This window comes from Nannobrachium achirus (genome assembly GCF_963921795.1).
Source record: "Nannobrachium achirus genome assembly, chromosome: 19".
NCBI classification, from domain to species: domain Eukaryota; kingdom Metazoa; phylum Chordata; class Actinopteri; order Myctophiformes; family Myctophidae; genus Nannobrachium; species Nannobrachium achirus.
The window spans coordinates 11,614,590-11,634,334 of NC_137826.1; the positions used below are offsets into that span (position 1 = coordinate 11,614,590).

The 19,745-nt window shown below is 42.5% G+C and overlaps 1 protein-coding gene across 1 annotated transcript; it reads right to left on the reverse strand.

Annotated features, from left to right (window-relative positions):
• Nucleotides 1-4,481: 4,481 nt before the first annotated feature.
• lrwd1 (leucine-rich repeats and WD repeat domain containing 1) lies at nucleotides 4,482-19,500 on the reverse strand (the record flags this gene model as incomplete). Its single annotated transcript, XM_080749235.1, has 16 exons — nucleotides 19,458-19,500; nucleotides 16,471-16,560; nucleotides 13,982-14,216; nucleotides 12,898-13,017; nucleotides 12,356-12,502; nucleotides 12,149-12,244; nucleotides 11,660-11,989; nucleotides 10,964-11,096; nucleotides 9,772-9,878; nucleotides 8,844-9,054; nucleotides 7,709-7,781; nucleotides 7,391-7,531; nucleotides 7,147-7,250; nucleotides 6,462-6,623; nucleotides 5,802-5,911; nucleotides 4,482-4,631 (listed from the first exon to the last, which is right to left on the reverse strand). Exons 2-16 carry the CDS (start codon nucleotides 16,548-16,550, stop codon nucleotides 4,482-4,484), a joined length of 2,199 nt encoding a protein of 732 aa, XP_080605361.1. The 5' UTR covers nucleotides 16,551-16,560; nucleotides 19,458-19,500.
• Nucleotides 19,501-19,745: the final 245 nt, after the last annotated feature.

Sequence of the window (19,745 nt, forward strand, 5' to 3'; positions counted from 1 at the left end):
CTCCAATTGAAAATTTGAGACAGGAAGTCAAAGCACTTGAAAAAGATCTTGAAGAATTAAATCGCATTTACAATGCATATTGTGAAATCGAAATTCCAACCTGTGACCTGCAATGCAGGCTTGACAAATGTAAGAAAGTCACAAGGTATATTGTCCAGACTGCTCAGGTCCACATTGATGGGAGGGATGAGGATTCTGAGTGGCCTGAGAAGGAAGCTGCAGCCATACTGGCAGTTCTGCGGAGGGTGGCAGAGCAGGAGCAGCGACAAAGGGAGCTGGATCAGATGAAAGCGGAGTACCTTGCAAGAGAACACGCTATGGAGCAGATCCGGCAGGACATTGAGCGCTTGGAGGTGCTGAAAAATCAATATGCCCCACAAGCTCAACCAGAACTGAGCTTGGCTGCTAAAGGCACCCCCACCCTGGTTCAGTCCAAATGCTCAGATGTTTCTGGTCCTTCAGAGATGAACAAGATGGCAGAAGAGGTGAAGTTTAAGAAGCCTGTTAAGAAAGCAGTTAAAGTGAAGAAGCCTGCTGCGCACAAGCAACCTGCAGCAGCTAAGAAGCCCAAGAAGGTGGCAGCAAAGAAGCCTGCAGCCACAAAGAAATCACCCAAGAAAGCCAAGAAGCCTGCTGACAAGAAAGTAGCAGCTAAAAGGCACAAGTCCACCAAAAGCTCCAAGAAAGATCGAGGCCAATCTATGAGGAACTGGAGAGGGGAGAAGGAAAGGGCCAAATTTACGGAGAACAGGAAAAAGGTTCTCTTAAAAGATGCTAATGTGGAAGGCAAGAACAGTCGACCACCTGACTAAAGCCATTTCTCTGAAAATTGTGTTGCTCATCTGGGTTTGAAGTTAAAGGTTTCATGAATTGGACTATTGAATTGTTATACATTGAATAATTTATACATGATTTGAATGTTGTACCAAGGTTTGTTATTTTACACATGCCTTTTGTATCAAGATGGGAATCAGGGTTGATTTGACTTTTCAACAATATTGTGTTCAAGGTCATTTGAAATCCCAGAAGTGATTTGGTGGGGAGTGTAACTGCCGCCATTCATGGCTATTTTGTCATTATTTGTTATTTTCTAAGTTTGTCAAATGTTAATTATCCTGCTCAAAGTGAGGTGCCGGAAGTTGCCCTTTTACGTGTATTCCGGCCAGGTTTGCCATATATGCTGTGCCGGTGAATGGCTCCATAGAGGATCAGTGTGGTGCACACGTCCGTGCGGACGGACGTGTGTTTGTTAGCAGCATGGCGCTGGCAAAGTTGTAACAAGTTCAAGTACTCTTTGAGCATCTCGCTACCTTCATTGTCATGGATGCAGCCAGTGAGGTAAATGAGTTGTTTGTATTTGTCTGTTGTATTATCATTTCCTTATGTTTGAGTTACCCATGTTATGTTTTCTGTTCTACTATTTATGTTCTTGTATTGTTTATGCTTTATTTACAGTTTTACGTTGGTTTTGGAGGCATGCAAGTGCGCTATAATAAACCATCAGTCAACAGAACAACCTGACTCGTTTTTAAGCAGTGAAGGCAGTGAAAGTAAAACTCAATGCATCGATCCGATCCACGGGCAGTTCCAAGTCAACAACTCAACCTGCGTGGAGGTCTCCAGACGGCAGCCACTTCTAACTGGCAGACAGGAGCCCTGCTGCCGAACCGGGACCAAGCGACGCCCCCGCGGGCCGTTTTCGAACAGCACGTCGTCGTTCCACGGAGCTGCATAGTGGACGGTCAAATCCAAGTTCTCGCCCAAGAGCACAGTGAGCTACGCTACTTTGCCAGCTAAAGACAGCTGTTTGTTCATTAAGAAGACGCCCAAGGTTAGTGCACAGTCGGCACAGTTCAAAGCAAAGAAGGAACTGTCTGGTGCTACTAGCATGTATTCAATAGGCATTGAGACATTCGTTCAAGAAAGAAAAGAAATCGCATTGTTATGCAAATGAGCCATGAATGAATTAAGGACCTTTTTATTCATAGTTGTTTGGTGCTCTTAAAGTGTTGCATAATGTTTAAGGTGTAAAGTGTGAAGTTAATTAAATGCAAGGTTAATTTGACATGGGACTAATGGTTTAAATGTATGGTGTATAAGTTGTGTGGGTTAAAAGTAAAGATGTCACAAGTAAACTCTAACAAGTGAGTAAGGACATTTAAGAACCTGCACAAGCAAAGGCACCTACAAAGGTTAAAGAACCAGTCCAACAAATGGAACCAATTAAAGTGTCTAAAGAAAGTTTGCAACCCGAAAGATCAAGGGTTTTGTTTTACAAGTTTGATTACATTTATGATCACTGGAAAGTCCAAGCAAGAAGAATCAAAAAGGGTGTCCTTAACCAGGCTCCAATTGAAAATTTGAGACAGGAAGTCAAAGCACTTGAAAAAGATCTTGAAGAATTAAATCGCATTTACAATGCATATTGTGAAATCGAAATTCCAACCTGTGACCTGCAATGCAGGCTTGACAAATGTAAGAAAGTCACAAGGTATATTGTCCAGACTGCTCAGGTCCACATTGATGGGAGGGATGAGGATTCTGAGTGGCCTGAGAAGGAAGCTGCAGCCATACTGGCAGTTCTGCGGAGGGTGGCAGAGCAGGAGCAGCGACAAAGGGAGCTGGATCAGATGAAAGCGGAGTACCTTGCAAGAGAACACGCTATGGAGCAGATCCGGCAGGACATTGAGCGCTTGGAGGTGCTGAAAAATCAATATGCCCCACAAGCTCAACCAGAACTGAGCTTGGCTGCTAAAGGCACCCCCACCCTGGTTCAGTCCAAATGCTCAGATGTTTCTGGTCCTTCAGAGATGAACAAGATGGCAGAAGAGGTGAAGTTTAAGAAGCCTGTTAAGAAAGCAGTTAAAGTGAAGAAGCCTGCTGCGCACAAGCAACCTGCAGCAGCTAAGAAGCCCAAGAAGGTGGCAGCAAAGAAGCCTGCAGCCACAAAGAAATCACCCAAGAAAGCCAAGAAGCCTGCTGACAAGAAAGTAGCAGCTAAAAGGCACAAGTCCACCAAAAGCTCCAAGAAAGATCGAGGCCAATCTATGAGGAACTGGAGAGGGGAGAAGGAAAGGGCCAAATTTACGGAGAACAGGAAAAAGGTTCTCTTAAAAGATGCTAATGTGGAAGGCAAGAACAGTCGACCACCTGACTAAAGCCATTTCTCTGAAAATTGTGTTGCTCATCTGGGTTTGAAGTTAAAGGTTTCATGAATTGGACTATTGAATTGTTATACATTGAATAATTTATACATGATTTGAATGTTGTACCAAGGTTTGTTATTTTACACATGCCTTTTGTATCAAGATGGGAATCAGGGTTGATTTGACTTTTCAACAATATTGTGTTCAAGGTCATTTGAAATCCCAGAAGTGATTTGGTGGGGAGTGTAACTGCCGCCATTCATGGCTATTTTGTCATTATTTGTTATTTTCTAAGTTTGTCAAATGTTAATTATCCTGCTCAAAGTGAGGTGCCGGAAGTTGCCCTTTTACGTGTATTCCGGCCAGGTTTGCCATATATGCTGTGCCGGTGAATGGCTCCATAGAGGATCAGTGTGGTGCACACGTCCGTGCGGACGGACGTGTGTTTGTTAGCAGCATGGCGCTGGCAAAGTTGTAACAAGTTCAAGTACTCTTTGAGCATCTCGCTACCTTCATTGTCATGGATGCAGCCAGTGAGGTAAATGAGTTGTTTGTATTTGTCTGTTGTATTATCATTTCCTTATGTTTGAGTTACCCATGTTATGTTTTCTGTTCTACTATTTATGTTCTTGTATTGTTTATGCTTTATTTACAGTTTTACGTTGGTTTTGGAGGCATGCAAGTGCGCTATAATAAACCATCAGTCAACAGAACAACCTGACTCGTTTTTAAGCAGTGAAGGCAGTGAAACTGCATCTGCTACCAGACTGCAGGCAGTGCAGGGTCCCCTGCTGGAGCGCTGGTACAACATACAGTATCATAACATAATCATGTGGAACCACACAGGCCACAGTAGAAGGATTAAGAAATCCCTGAATGTTCACTTGTTGTAAATATTGCACTTTGGACAGCAGAGACGATGTGCCAATTGAACATTGATCAGTATAGCACGACTAAATTAACAGTAGAGCTCCAATTACACAACGGCAGCGTAATAATCTCACACACAACGTATGAAACAGCTGGAATGATACTGCTCCTTTAGCCATCCATGGAGTATCAATGGAGAATACTCAAAACCGATATCGTTTTCCCATATCCAACTTCAAATCAGAGAGAGGCTCTCAAAACGAATTTTAAATACATATTTTCAACATACTTTTGTTGAATGGAAAACTTGTTTTGTAACAACAGAATCTATAATCTGTTTGATTTCCTCACTACAAATGTACATGATCAAGGAAAGAAAGAAAAATTCTAAAATACAAAATAAACATTTGGGGCAGTACAACCACCAGTCTTAAGTATGGGGCCACTAAAGGATGCATTCTCTCCTCAGGGATCAGCTCTCTTCCACACAACCACCATGTTCTTGTCAGTCAGGGCCACCAGGTAGCGCAGCTCAGGGTCCATGGCTACGCTGTTGATGGTGGGGCCCTCCACTGGACCCCTGTCTGTTAACACTGGGGACGGCCACTGCAACACCTGGGAACAAAAGCCAACTAATTAGCAGCCTATCAAATAGCATGGAGAGAAGATTCAGTGAGGCGTGACGTGGGAATCTATGGGAGCGGTTGGCAAACCCCATCCCCGGAGAGCCTCTGGAATCCAAACCGCACCCCGCTCCCGAAGGTTCCCGAACCCACTTCAGTGACATTCATTAAAACATTTCTTTTATCAGTACTTTACAAAAGGAATGCTAACCTGAAACCCCAAAGGGCAGAAAGACAATTAAGACATACTTGCTTTTCCCCCAGAAACCTGTCTATTCACTTCATGACATTATATACATTGGGAGTGGGGGAGGAAGTTTGCATGAGAGTAAACAATGAAGTTCTAACACTCACTGGTTTACAATAAGAAATTACTTCCCAGGACTCAAACTTGGGTTAAAGAGACAAAAATAAAGACTGAAAACCCCTCGTGACACAATTATACAACTTCATATTTTATACTATGGCTCGTCATAGCATGTATACTCAACCAATCAAAGCTGAGACATTCATGACACAGTGAGAGGTTATGGAGCCAAGTGGCTCACTGCCTGTGAGACATTCCAAATGAAGTCCATGAGCCCAAAGATTTGGGCACGTGGTGTGTCTTACACAGTATGAATTAAGCTTTAGCCTGTAACTGGCCTTAGTCTTATGTGGTCAGAACCACATCCTCATTTCTTATGACGGAGAGTTTGAATCACAAGTCAGCATGTCCCGGTTTTGCCAGAGAAAAACTCAGGTAAGGTTTTTTGCCTGCCCGGCTGCTCATGTGTAAGAAGCGCCACCTGGTGGACATTCGGCATAAGCACCAGTCTATTGAATAGTTGGTCTTTTTGTCCAGAGCAGCACTTCTAGTGTTAATTAACAATTATACAATAAATTGTCTTGGAAATTAAATGTGTATTTGATACCGTACACTTGACAGTACTTTGACGTAATAATGCATTTATTTACATGAGAACTAGTTTCTCACTACCACAATTTAGGCATTTAGCAGACGCTCTTGATCCAGAGCGATAAGTAAGGTAATACATCAATACATAGATATAGTCATTTAAGAAAAGAATGTAGGTAGACCAAGCACCTATTCAAAAACATTTTTTTTTTTTTTTAATAAACAGCTTGCTCAATGGTGTGGTACAGCAAGACGTTACTGTACCTCAGTGGCAGTAATGGGACTCCCGCTCTGGATTTTGGCCTTCAGGAGGTTTGTGACATGATAGGTCCACAGTTGTCCTTTGTCATCACCACAAACTACAACGGCCTCTCCTATGGCAAATAGGAGTACGCAGACACACATTATTTTCTAACTTATATTTTGTTCCAAGTACCTTTTCATAGGCATGCTAATTCTGTGACATTAGCTGTACTTTAAAATAAATAGCATTCATTTATCAATGTAACATTAGTGAACTACTCAAATGAGATAATCTCAACATGAGTTATTTGACTGAAAAAATATGTGTATATATACAACAAAAAACACAAGAGACACACATGTGTCCGTCTATGCTAAAGATGTGGGCCAGAGCCCAATCCAAATCTAATTGAACCGTTTTCAGATCATGTACCTTTGATCCGATATGCATGATTTCTCATCATTACATCTATTGAGTATTAATTTTATTTCAGCCCATGTCTACTGGAAGGATGCAATTGGTCACTGGAGAATAGTGTCTACAGATAGTAATAGTGTTATAGTGATATAGTAATAAGTGTCAACAGATTGAAAGCTTGTACAATCAAGTCTTCTGGCCTGCCATATTGTTCTTTGTTAGCAGAAAATGTGATTGAATTTAAGTTGCGGAGGCGGACTCACTAGGACAGGTGTTCAGTGCCAGGTAAGGAATCTCGGTGGTGGCCCACTGCAGCTCAGCCAGCACCACGGCACACACCTCTGTGGTCCTCTTGTTATGCCGCTGGGCCTGGGTCTTGCTCCAGCTCCACAAGTAGATGGAACTCTGCATGTGGGACTTGGAAGCTAGACATGGGAAAGGGAGAGAGGGTCACTTAACTCATCTACTGCCATTTAAATATGCCTTCTTTGGGCTTTCCCCGCCAGAAGTCTCCATAGACTTCCATGTAATTTATAGTGCACAGATCATGCACGCCCATGCACAGATCATGCACCATGGGTGTGCAGGATGTTCACAGCTTTCAAACAAAAAAGTCAGATTGGAAATCCGTTCAGGCATTCATGAGAAAACAGACATTATGTTTTACATGTTATGTAAACCAAGATGGCTGCCCTGTTTGACATATGGGGTTGTATGGGGGTGAAACATGCAAAATCGCGATTGAAATAGTTTTTACTAGATTTAATGTTTTTATTTTTTAAGTCAAACTCGTCAAACTCGTCATTGGCAGAGTGGACACATAAATATAACTCGTCAAACTAGTCATAAGCAGTGGATGAGAAAAGTGGAAGTGAATGTGATATTGTTTATGAAGTTCTTCTGAGAATTTCCTATGAAAGCCAAGTGTAATTACTTAGGTTAACGTACCCAGAATGTCATCAGTGAGAAATCGCAGGCTGTCAATGGTGTGGTAGTGGTGGTCCTTGTCCTCTTGCTTATATATAGGGAAAGTAATCTCCATCTCTGCAGATCTGGGGGGAAAGGGACTGTTAGGACCCTTCACGTGGCTTAGATAATTTCTTAAAAAATGTATAACATTTGTTTTAAAAACGTGCCTATAATCACACACCTGCCAAAATACTCAAGTTCACACATGCCCCACAACCCTCACCTCTTCATGATGTTCTTGTCGAGCTGGATGTTGTAGCAAAGCAGGCCATCCTCACAGGCAGACAGGAGGTGAGTAGTGGGTGAGTTGGGGGGTAGGCAGATATGCAAAGGAGTTGCGGTGGCCTCCAACACCAGAAGCTGACTGGGGGGAGGATAAGGCACGGTTCAAAATGTCTTGATATTAAAAAGATTTTAAACATTGAAAGCTGCAATCACACTTCAGTCCGATTATCAAATTAACTGTATAAGCAAATATGTAATAAAATGTAAAAAGACAAGTCAAAACAAAGTAGGCAAAATCCTTAGTTAACTGACTCACATGACTTTGTAGTTGTATTGGTGGTCCACACCCCCGATGTCCCACAGCACTATTTTATTATCATATGATCCCGCTACAGGACAGGGCAGAAAGGGCAAAATGAGGCAGGGAAAAACATCAGTACAAATTTCGGAGTTCAGTAAAATATAGAAAATGTTTGTATTGTATAAATATACAGTATATTCATTAATCTAATGTTAAAATACATTCTGACAAAACAAGATGGAAAAATATACTAAAACATGCTTTACGAATCAGATTAAGAAAATACACAAAGCTGAATATACATGTTAGAACATGTTCTAAGAGGACATTTAAAAGATACTGCAGTTTAGGCTGGCCTATGAAGTAATGCTATCATCATCATTATGTTCATGTTTATAAAGAATAGGGCCTTCACAATTTTTACATAATCGTCTAATCGCAATTATTTTAGGTAATCGCAATTATTTCGCATAATGAGAAATGTTGCTATAGTTTCAAACACTTCCAAAAAGTAGTGGAAATAGTAGATCTACAAGCTCACAACTTTGTGAGCTTGAAGATCGGCTATTTCCACTATCAATGTTCTTTTTTAAGTATAAAGTTGTCAAATATGCCAGTAATTTCTTTGTATATCTAGGACTAGGTTATGTGTCATATATCTGCCATGTGCAACTTCAAAAACCTAGAAGCCAAACAGAAATGTAATTGTCAACGACAAAAAAACTAAATTAAATCGTTAGTCGCAATTATTTGAGTGACAATTAATCGTCATGTAAAATCTCATAATCGTGACTGCCCTAATAAGGAAGCAGAGTTAAGCCCTTTGCACACAGGACAGTTGCGTTTTTTTCGTTTGCGGCATGAATAAAACGCATTGGATTTGGTGTGCAAGGCTGTGCGGAATCGGCGCTGCGGATCCAAAAAGGAGTCATAAAAGGAGTGATGAGTTTTTCACCGCATGCGACAAGACGCACGAATCGAACTGGTTTCGATCGAGAAAAAAACGCACGGCGGCAGCCACTCGTCGCACGGCTAATTCGGAGCCGGTGTGCACGAGGTCATAGAGAATCATTGTTTTCTTTTCAAAAAATTATATTGTCCGTTTTATCCGTGCGGTTAAACGCGCCTGTGTGCAAAGGGCTTTACTAACTGAAGAGGAAGTTGCCCTGTCGGGGGCTGAAGTGAAGGACGGACAGGGCCTTGCGGCTGGCACGGAACTCCCCGTAGGCCACGTTGGCCCTGGGATGGATCAGTTTGACCAGGCCTCTCTTCCCAGCCACCGCTAGGATGCTGCAGGGACGCACCACTCCACCACCCTCGCTGGACATCAGCACCGTGGACCAGGCCAGAGAGAACAACTCCTGGGAACATCGATTACCATCAATTACTCTCAACTCATTTGAGCCTCAGAATACAAAGATTACAATGTGTATTTTCATTACATTTAACCATTTAAATCGTCGATGTTTTGTAAACCTGACCCTTCACAATGTACTTGGTCTGCTCTTTTTTTACCTCTACACCAAACCTATTTGCCGAATATAGTGCTGTGAGGCGTTGAGAGCTTGTAGATCTGCTATTTTTGGCTAAAGTTCTCGTCGGAATATAGGGATGTGAGGGTTCAAGTTGTTCATTTAAAATAATGATCCTATCACACAAGGATTTGGCAGCCCCCCCTGTAGTTCTAAGGACCCCCTAGGGGTCCCGGACCCCCTGTTGAAGACCCCTGCTCTAGTTAGTAGTTGGCGTTACCATGGTAAGAGCTAAATAATAATCTATGAAGAGTAGCTGTGGTTTTGTTGTGGAGCAGAAGAGAATCCCTCAGTTTAACCGGGGTGATTAGATGGCATTCAGACAAGCCCTATCTGAACTTACAAAGATACTGCTTTCCGTGTCTAGCCGGCCATAGTATAATTTAGCGTCCTCTTTTTAGACTCCTCCACTCATGCTGCAGTGACCCCCCACTGTTGCCTGCTGATACTCAGTCAGGTCTAGTAAGCTTAGTTATACTTACAGAACTAGATACCAGTCTGCAACTAAGTATAAATCAGGTGTTAGGCTTTATAATTGGCACACACCTCGCCGGGGACTTTATACTTCTTCATCACCAGGCCTGATTCACAGTCAATCAGGCAAACAGTTTCTCCTCCACAGGTGGCCACCAGGCGGCTTCCTCCAGCATCACCTGATACAACACAGGAGAGAGTTGTACAAACACATTTAACTCACAAGAAAGGCTTTGAGCTAGTATTAGCTCATTTCTATCCATAAAATGCATTGAATACAAGTTCCCCCCCAAAAAAAGACACATTCACGTTAATAATACAAAAAAATATATATTCACACAAATATAAACCACAGCCATAAAACCAAATGTAAAACAAAATACTGCAGCTTCAGTGCAAAGCAGCTTATTCCCACTTGAATGACTATGTGGGAGCAGATTGGTGCTGCCTAGGAATGCTACACTGCCCCCTTGTGGTTGAAATTGCATGTTGTCAACGTTTTTGGTTTAGCCACATGAACTTGCATCTCTATTCTGGGTCAAACATTTTGTGAACATAGTAGATCAACATCGCAGTGTGTCACATTTGCCACGTATTGTGAGCTTGTAGACTGCCATTTTCGGCGAAGCTATTTAGCGTAGAGGGAACAAAAGGAGTAGCCCCTTGTGGGACACCGGTCGATAAGGTTTGAGTGATTAAAAGCAAATACAGCCCAATGACATGTGCATAGGAATGGATGCCTGCCTCCAGGGGCGTCAATTGGGTATGGCAGGGGTATGCAGCTGCCATACCCTGGGTCCAGAGGGGGGGAATTAAAGTCACTTTTGAATATAAACCCATGAATGTGTCTTTGTCTGTGCTGGTTATTATGTAGGTCAGCTGCACCGGTGCAATGCATTATTGTTAATTGTGGCACGTTTACTAACATGCCAAGTTTAGCTGCACTTGAACGACCGTTCCAGGCTGCCATATCCAGCCCAAGAAACAGTAGAAACCTGTGTAAAAAAACTGACAAAACTCGTTTTTTTTAGACATTGTGAAAATAGCCGATCTACATGCTCACAACGCCTCGCAGCGCGAGGCGTTGTGAGCATGTAGATCGTCTATTTTCACAATAGAACTGTGTTATACAAAATGTAATGCCTCTTTTCCATGAGGACTCCCATCTTTGCCATACCCTAGCTTTTGCTGAACTGACGCCACTGCCTGCCTCAAACAATGATCTGACAGATTCAAATGCTGCATAGGTGCGAGTGCTGCTCACCGATGGCAGTGGAGGAATCCTGGCCCAGCGTGGGCTGGAAAGCACAGGCCCACAGCTGGGTGGTGAAGTCCTCACTGCTGTCCTGTTTACTGTGGCACTGCAGGACATGGATGGGCTTCAGACTCAGCCGCTCCTACAGGAGGTGGAGATAAGCGTGGTTGGGGGGGGGGGGATTTGAAAAATGGTTCAAGTGAGACAGGAAACACGAAAGGAATTCACAAGTATGGCCCAGAGATATAACGCACGGCACAGTAATAGTTAAAGGTTTTAATGTTTAGGAACCGAAGATGAAATCCTGCCTGTATTTCCCAACACACTGACATCCTTGGTACACTGTACTTAAACGGGCTAAAATGGAATTAAATAAAAAAAGAACAACACATAAGGACAACAGTGCCAAAAAGACGATTTCTATAATAAAATCGTCTTTTTAACTATGGCCTTCCCTGCCAATCTTCTTTTATCGTCTTTTTAAAAAAAAACGCGAAATTGCATGTTTAACCCCCATACCAACCCCATCTTTCAAACATGGCAGCCATGTTTGTTTACATTTGAAGAAAACATAAGGGCTGCTATCTCCTGATTGCCCGAACGGATTTCCAAGCAGATTTTCTAACCCTTTGTACCCTTTGGTGGCAATATAAGAGGTCCCACTTTGCATATGGCACTGAAGTTGTTAATTGTAACAATTAGTACCTCCATCTTGTGACAACTCCGTTTTCTGGGCGATGCAACATCTGTCTGCAACACAGTGGCTTGAACATCTTTGTCGACATCCATTACGCTGACTTTAGCCTGCCGTCTGCGCTCTTCAGGTTGCTGCTTTTTCGAACTCCCCCTGGTTGTTGGGGCTGGGGTACTTTGGCTATCTGTCAGAGGGGTGAGCTGCAAACGGCTGGACTTGCGGGGGCTGGCCTCAGCCTGCTGGGATTGAGGATCTGTTCTGGTCATCTTTCTGGGTGTCAAACTCACATTGTCGGAAGCCGCCACAGTTGACGCCTTCCTCTTGACCGGAGTAACCACGTTCTGTTGGGACACAATAAATGCTGCCAATCACGAAAACGTTTCCAAAATAAATTCCTCCACACACAAGCAACGAAACAAGCAACAAAAGCCTCGTAGTTTTGAGAGCGATTCTAAACATCAGGATGACATGGTAAAATAAGGTGTCTACTGGAATCTTACACAGAGCGGTTTTGTGTCAGTAGCTTCCCCAGTGTCTTCGTCTTGTTCTTTTGGCTCTGTCAAAGAGCGGATGTACTCCTTAGCTATCCTCTCCACCTGGAAACCACAACAAGTCAACAACTGCTACAGAGACCACAATGAATCCTTTACAACTACATATGTTGGTTTTAAGGCCAAATTGGCCAATAGTTGATGATGGTTCAATACCCTCCATCTGGTATAGTCGCTGATGGAGCTGGGGCCAAATTTAACCTGCAGACGCGCTGTCTTGATGAAGTCTCTCTCCAAGGCAGCCATTTTCTCTTTGGTGGTAGGATTTGGGAGGGAGAAGTTTGACCCCCATACTGCAATTACCTGTCGGACAAAGATTGTATATACAGAGAGAACCCAGGGTTTACTAACAGTAATACTCTTTTTGAAAAAAATACGGCCCAAAACTCGAGAAACTGGACATATGGTATAACTCGGGGAAACTCGTGGCAAAGCAGTGAATGAGTTAATTATCCTCTGTTTTAGACTGTCTGCCGTCAAAATAAGCAACAATAAAGACATGAAATTAATGTTATTTGATCATTCTTAAATGCTGTTACCTGGTTTCTGTTATTCATTTGTATTGTGCTGCACCGATATCATTTTCAGCTATATTATGCATATAATTTCTACCATGCAACCGAAGTTTGTAAGCCAGATGTGAACGAACGTGACCGTTTCATATCTTAAAACACAAAAAAAGAGAATGTAATCCATACCCTGGTCCGGAGGTTCTCACTGTAAACATAGCGCATGTGGTTGGCTGTGGTGCTGATGTCTTTCCCATTGAACACTCTCAGATTGGGCAGCAGCACCATCATCTTATAATTGTCATTCACCTAATGAAGAGATATACTGATTTAGCAAGACACTCACAAGTAATGATTCCACGCAGCCAATTAGCCTGCATTAGTTATACGGCAAAGTCTAGGTAGAAAAGTGCACCAGAAAGCTTCCTGAATGTGCTTATTTTATAAAAGTTATAAAATCAAAGACTGCCTTAAAGTGCCTTTAGCTATGCTTTATCATCACCTTGGAATAATCTGCAAAAGGGCTTGAAATATCAGCTGATGATTTAAACACTATGAAGGACAGTTTGGTTGCTCTTTGCTCAAGGTCCACATAGCATGTCCATGTGGTCCACACCACATAACACCTTTTATAAACCATTCGGACGTCTGCACGAACTCTATGGTGACTTCTATGGTTAAGTAAAGGATTAAAAAATATATTATATATATATTATTTACTTCGTAAATGAGGTACAATATTATGAATTATACGTCATATTGTTGATAATATTGCGGTGCATCTGTTAATACAGTGGTTCTCAACGTGTGGGTCGGGACCCCCAGGGGGGTCCCCAAATTATTTTGGAGGGTCCCCAGATGACAAACTTAATGTGCAACATTGTTTTCTCACTCAACAGTAAACAAACCAACATAAAGTTTAAGTGTATTGAGGGTTTATGCACATTTCTAAAGTGACAAGGACTTTTTAATACCCGTAAAATGACAAATTGAACATTGGCCACATTGTCAAATATTAGGGGCAGAAATTGTGAAAATAGCAGATCTACATGTTTGTTGTGAACATGTAGATCGGCTATTTTCACAATAGAACCGTGTTATACAAAATGTTACGCCTCAACTCTTAATGCTCGTCAGGGCGGGGGTCCCCAGTTAAAATATGATTATTTTGGGGGTCACGGCCTGAAAAGGTTGAGAACCACTGTGTTAATAGACCGTCAACACATGAAAGACCATTAGAGCCATTAAGGGGGTCCCTTGGTTACGTCCTTACAGTGATATACAGGTTATCCTCCATCTTCAGCTCCTCCACGCTGACGAGTGACTCCAGCGTGGTGACATCCTCCATCTCATTGTTGCTGAGGTCCAGGGAGCGCAGTGCAGGCAGAGCCAGGCCCAGGGGCAGCTCCTTCAGGCAGTTCCCCGACAGGTCCCATTGCTCCAGGGAGCTAAGCCGACACAGCAGGGGGACCGCTAAGTCCTGGCACTTCAGACCAAGCCTAGAGAGACTAGAAAAAAGGAGTGTGTGTGTGTGTAAACCAGGGGTCTTCAATGTTTTTCAGGCTAAGGACCCCTTAGTTGAGAGATAAAGCAGGGACCCTCCACAACCTGTTCATGGATTCCATATTGTTTAATTGTTTGACAGCACAATCATCAGTGTATATTGGATTCTTGTCAATTTGTGTTCAGATATTTAACCACTTGAACCGTCAATACTTAATAAACTTGACCTTTCACTCTGTACTTTGTTTGCTCTTTTTTCCCCTCTACACCAAACCTCTTTTGTCGAAAATAGCCGATCTACACGCTTACAACGCCTCGTTGTGAGCTTGTAGATCGGCTATTTTTATCGGCTATTTTTTTCGGCTAAAGTTCTCAGAATATGGAGTATGGACGTTTATAGGGTTCAAGTGGTTAATATAAAAAAGGAGAAAAAAGGTTTCTATCACACAATTTGAAGGACCCCTGGTGTAAACAATAGTGGTGGGCAAAACATTGAACAAACAATTTCGTTCATGTTCACGGCAATGATCTGCTAAAAATGATTCATCCATGTTTAGCATTCAGTAGTGCTTCCGGTCCCGGTGGAGCATGTGAGCTACTATTATGCATGTGTGCATCTAATCCCACTGACATGACTGCACAGAAACACAGTCATTAACAATCTAGTGAATAGAAGTAGAAGTAATGAATAACCACACTAAATAATGAGCAAAGTTACTTTTATTAGTCAGGAATTATTTCCACAAAAGTGTTTTTTTTTTCTCCAAAGCAGCCTAACTCGGCACACTCGCATGTGATTTCCTAGCATGTCTTTAAGTAGGTATAGCATACTATTTGCATCTTCTATTCAAACTAAAACATGTTAATTGACCAGTGCCTACCTGTCCTTTGTCTAGACTCGGACCATGCATATTTATTTATTTGACACTTAAGCGTGGTGCTACTGCTAACACTATCTGTCTTTTGTCCAGGAACAACAGTAGGCCACCTTTATTTCAAGCCAAATAGTAAAGTAACCGCACCATTGTCTAGCGGCCTGTCCGTCCTGTGTGCGGTGGTCCAGCGGGGGTGCATGAAGGGGAGCGTGAACGTACCGATTTCAAGACGTACTGTTCACGGCAAAGAACTAGTTCTTATGAACAAATCGATCACGAATGAGTCGACCCATCACTAGTAAACAACGGTCCTCTTTCAAAAGTTTTGAGAAATGTTCGAACATAGCAAAAATAATTATAATTTTTAATAGGGGGCTTAAGTGATTAAATAAAACAACCGAAAGAATAATACATGGGAACTTCAGGAATGACTAACCAAATAAAATACTGGAGCACTTGACCGGTCTGCACATTTCTTTATTGCAGGGGTGATCTTGCAATAGAGAAAAGGCCGCCAGACAGACCCCACTTCCAAGGGAAGACAGGCTATGATGATGATGCACCCACTGCACACACAATGTGGTGGAAACAGAGCTACACTTTTCAACCACATGCCCACTATACCAAGAAATCAGAGACACATACTTCCCACAGATCACACACCCCCAAAGTAAGTTTGTAAACATGACCAACGACAAAAAAAACTCCCATACCTACTGGGAGAAATACAACAATGTGCGAACACAGCAGCAAGATTTGTAGACTGTTGCGATAAAAGAAGGCTAGAGAATGGAATACAACCACCCTAAGGACTACACCATTGGAGGCATCTAGACCTACTGCACACACAGTATAAACAGAGCTGCTATCTTTAAACATGTTTTAAATTTGAGGCTTTTTTTAATTTTCCTTCATTTGTATGCTATTGAAATTGTATCGAGAAAAAAATAAATGCAGATATTTGTTCCAAAAAGCTTCATACCCTGCCTGTATACATAATGACAAAATGTGTGACATAGCTGTTTACACAATGCTGTACCCCCTCCAACTGTATATGTTCCCCATTTTCAACAGTTTTTATTATGTTTTGAAGCTTGCTTTGGCAATGTAAATGTATGTTTTCTCATGCCAAAAAAAGCTAATTTGAATTGAATTGACTGATGTTTTTGGGTAGTCATTCCTGCAGTGCCCAGGTATTATATTTCTGATGCAGTTTGTTGAGCACCGACGAGCCCTTCTACCAACTGCTGGCTGAAGCTTGCAGACATCTCCTTACCTAAACAAAACAACCCTTTGCTTTCCTTTACAAAGTATCAGTAATCAGTGGTCGGACCAAAAAAATCACACATCAACTCAAAGTCAAAGAAACTATAAGTATACTTACTTCAATGTTTTGATTTGTTCCAGTTTGTTGGTTTTTGGAGAGCCTTTCTCCAGCAACAGTTTCTCCGTTATTTTTTCCATTGCTGCACCTCTGGAAAGGATGAAGAAATCAATGTCAGTTCCAACTCCCTTCCCAAGTAATGACTCTTAACTATCTGTCTAGCTGAATGACCTGACTGCCTGGTAGTGGCTGCAGTGCTGGCTGGCTGCCTGTCTGGCTCTATATAACACCTGGTGTGTGTAGTTGATACTGATAGCAGCCAACAACCCCCACAGTCATCTGCATTAATGCTAATGCGATTGACTGGGTTGATTTGATTACTCTATTCAAAAGGAAATCATCCCCTCCCTTCCCCAACACCTCCAGGTGTTCTGAAACCTCAACATGAATAGTGTGTAGGACAGGGGTCTTCAACGTTTTCAGGCCATGGACCCCTTAGTTGAGAGACAGATGAAGCAGGGACCCCCCACAACCTTTTCATAGATTCCATATAGTTTTATCGTTTGACAGCACAATCATCAGTGTATTTTGGATTCATGTCAATTTGTGTTTTCACACGTTTCAGATATTTAACCACTTGAGCAGTCATTACCTAATGAACTTGACCTTTTACTCTGTACGTCTGCTCTTTTTCCCCTCTACACCAAACCTCTTTGCCGAAAATAGCCGTTACAAGCTCACAACGCCTTGCAGCACGAGGCGTTGTGAGATTGTAGATCTGCTATTTTTGGCTACAGTTCTCAGAATAATTATGGACACTAGGGTTCAAGTTGTTAATATTAAAAGGATTGGAAGATTTGGAGGACCCCCTGTAGTAACTCCGAGGACCTCCTAGTGGTCCCGAAACCCCCTGTTGAAGACCCCTGGTGTAGGACCTTTATAGTCCATCGAATCGTCTGTTGTCAAGGCCAAAAATTAAGCTTTGTGCAAATAGGAAATTCTCCTCGGACAACCTAACTGATTGGACCACCTAGTTCGGTGGTTCTCAAACTTGGGGTCGGGACCCCAAGTGGGTCCCCAAATTATTTTGTGGGGTCCCCAGATGATTAGCTTAATGTGTTTTTTTGTTTTTTTTGTAAACAAACCAACACACAGTATACCGATAAGTGTATACAGGGTATCTGCACATTTATAAAGTGACAATTTAAGGACTTTCAAGACCATGTTAATACAAAACTGGCCAAACTGTCAAATATTAAGTAAGCGAGAGGCGATCTGTGGAACCGAGTCACATTAAATGTAATACCTACGATTCCAAGTGCTTGTCAGGGTGGGGGTCCCCAGTTCAAATATGTTTATTTTGGGGCTCACTGCCTAAAAAGGTTTGAGAACGCCTGACCTAGTTTGGTGGTTCTCAAAAGGAATATAGAGGGTATGAATGGAACCAAAAGGACATTGAGTCCTTGAAATTTAAAGTTTGAGAACCAAGCTGAAGAATGCTTGGCTGGGGTTAGCCCCATATAGAACCTCACCCGTCGCTGCATACTGTTGTGCTCAACAGTATGCAGCGACGGGTGAGGTTCTATATGGGGCTAGGCTGGGGTTTTTGTCACAAATTAACTACACAGAGATTGATGATCACAATATGTTATATTATTAATTTGTTGTTGTGATGTATTAATTGATTGAATGCTTTATTAACGGTTTGCAAACATACAGTTCGATTTGACAATGATTGTTAAAAGGATAACACAAAAGGCCCTTATGGGCTGGTTTCCATTGTGGCCCTGTGTATTCAGTTCATAAATTATAATAATGCCACTATTTACAGTAGCAATAAATGTTCTACTTAAGTTGAACTCTCTCTACCAATACAAGCATGCTACTGCTCAGTGAAGTGCACATATACAATACATGGCATCACCTCAATGGAAAAGGGCACGTACCTTTTAGGCGAAGCCCGAACTGGCGAAGTGGGGAAATGTCCGATACCGTAGCGATCTGGCGAACGTCTTCTGGACAGGGCGTTTATCGTGCGCTTGCCCAGGCCTTACGGCCTGGGCATAAATATAACGATTGCATTCACCACGGCTTCGTAACTCGCGCGGCGCTCCGCCGGCCGCGCGGCCCTGGCCCGCTCTTCGCGGCCACTCGCGCCTGCGGCGCTCGGGGGCGAAGAGCAGGACCAAGGTCCGCTGGCCTTCGCGCCGCTTGCAGTGTCGTGGACAATCGATTCGCCAGATCGCTACGGTAGGAGACAAATCCCCACTTCGCCAGTTCGGGCTTCGCCAGAACAGGACTTTCCCTGAAATACCACAGACTGAGACTGCATACAAAAGCAGCCTGGAACTTCTCGAAACATGTCCAACTTCACTCCCCTCTTTTCCAGTGGTGGAAAGTAACTAAGTACATTTACTTGAAATTCCATTAACTTAAGTACTGTACTAAGTACAATTATGAGGTATTTGTACTTGAGTATTTCCAATTTCCAGTACGTTTACTTCTACTCCACTAAATCTTGAAAGACAAATACTGTAGCCTACTTTGACTCAACTGCATGTATTAATAGTTAGTTACTACATAACTTCGTAGGTTTTGCTTATTATTCAAAAACACAGCCCTATACATTTTGGCCATCTGAAAATAGCCGATCTACACACAGATCTGCTCACAATCCATCGCGATGCAACACATTGTGAACTTGTAGATCTGCTACTTTCAAAGGAGTTTTATACATTTGAAAACAACTAAAATGGGACATTCTGCATAATGATTACTTTCTAATTTAAGTAGGCCTACATTTTGATACCAACACTGTCTAGTAGGCTACTATTACTCAATTTAGAATTCAGGACTTCTAAAGTATTTCTACATTGCAGTATCAATACTTTTACTTTAAGTAAAAATTGTTAGTATTTTTCCACCACTGTTCTCTCCACCTCTCCATTATGAAGACCGAAAACAATAACATTAAAACCTTACGCTGACTCAACCACACGTGCATAATGTTCAAGTATCAACAAGTTGACGAAGAGATTACTACTCACCACTCCTGCAGGCAACTAACAATTAAAGTAACAACACCAAAAATATAACGCCACGCTAGTACTCTAGTACTACTCTTGAGTCTAGCTGATGATGCGAGGTGGTTCACGCTCCGCTTTCTCCCGGGAAAAAAAGAAACCTCGCCGCCGTTCGCGCAGCCTCCACGTTTTTCCCAATGACCCTAAGCGCGACGGTGGGGGCGCGGGGGGCTGCAAGAGAAAGGAGCGCTTGTTTTTGTAAGGCGCGCCGTCTCAGGCGACCATGATCCACATGAGACACCTCCGAGCGAG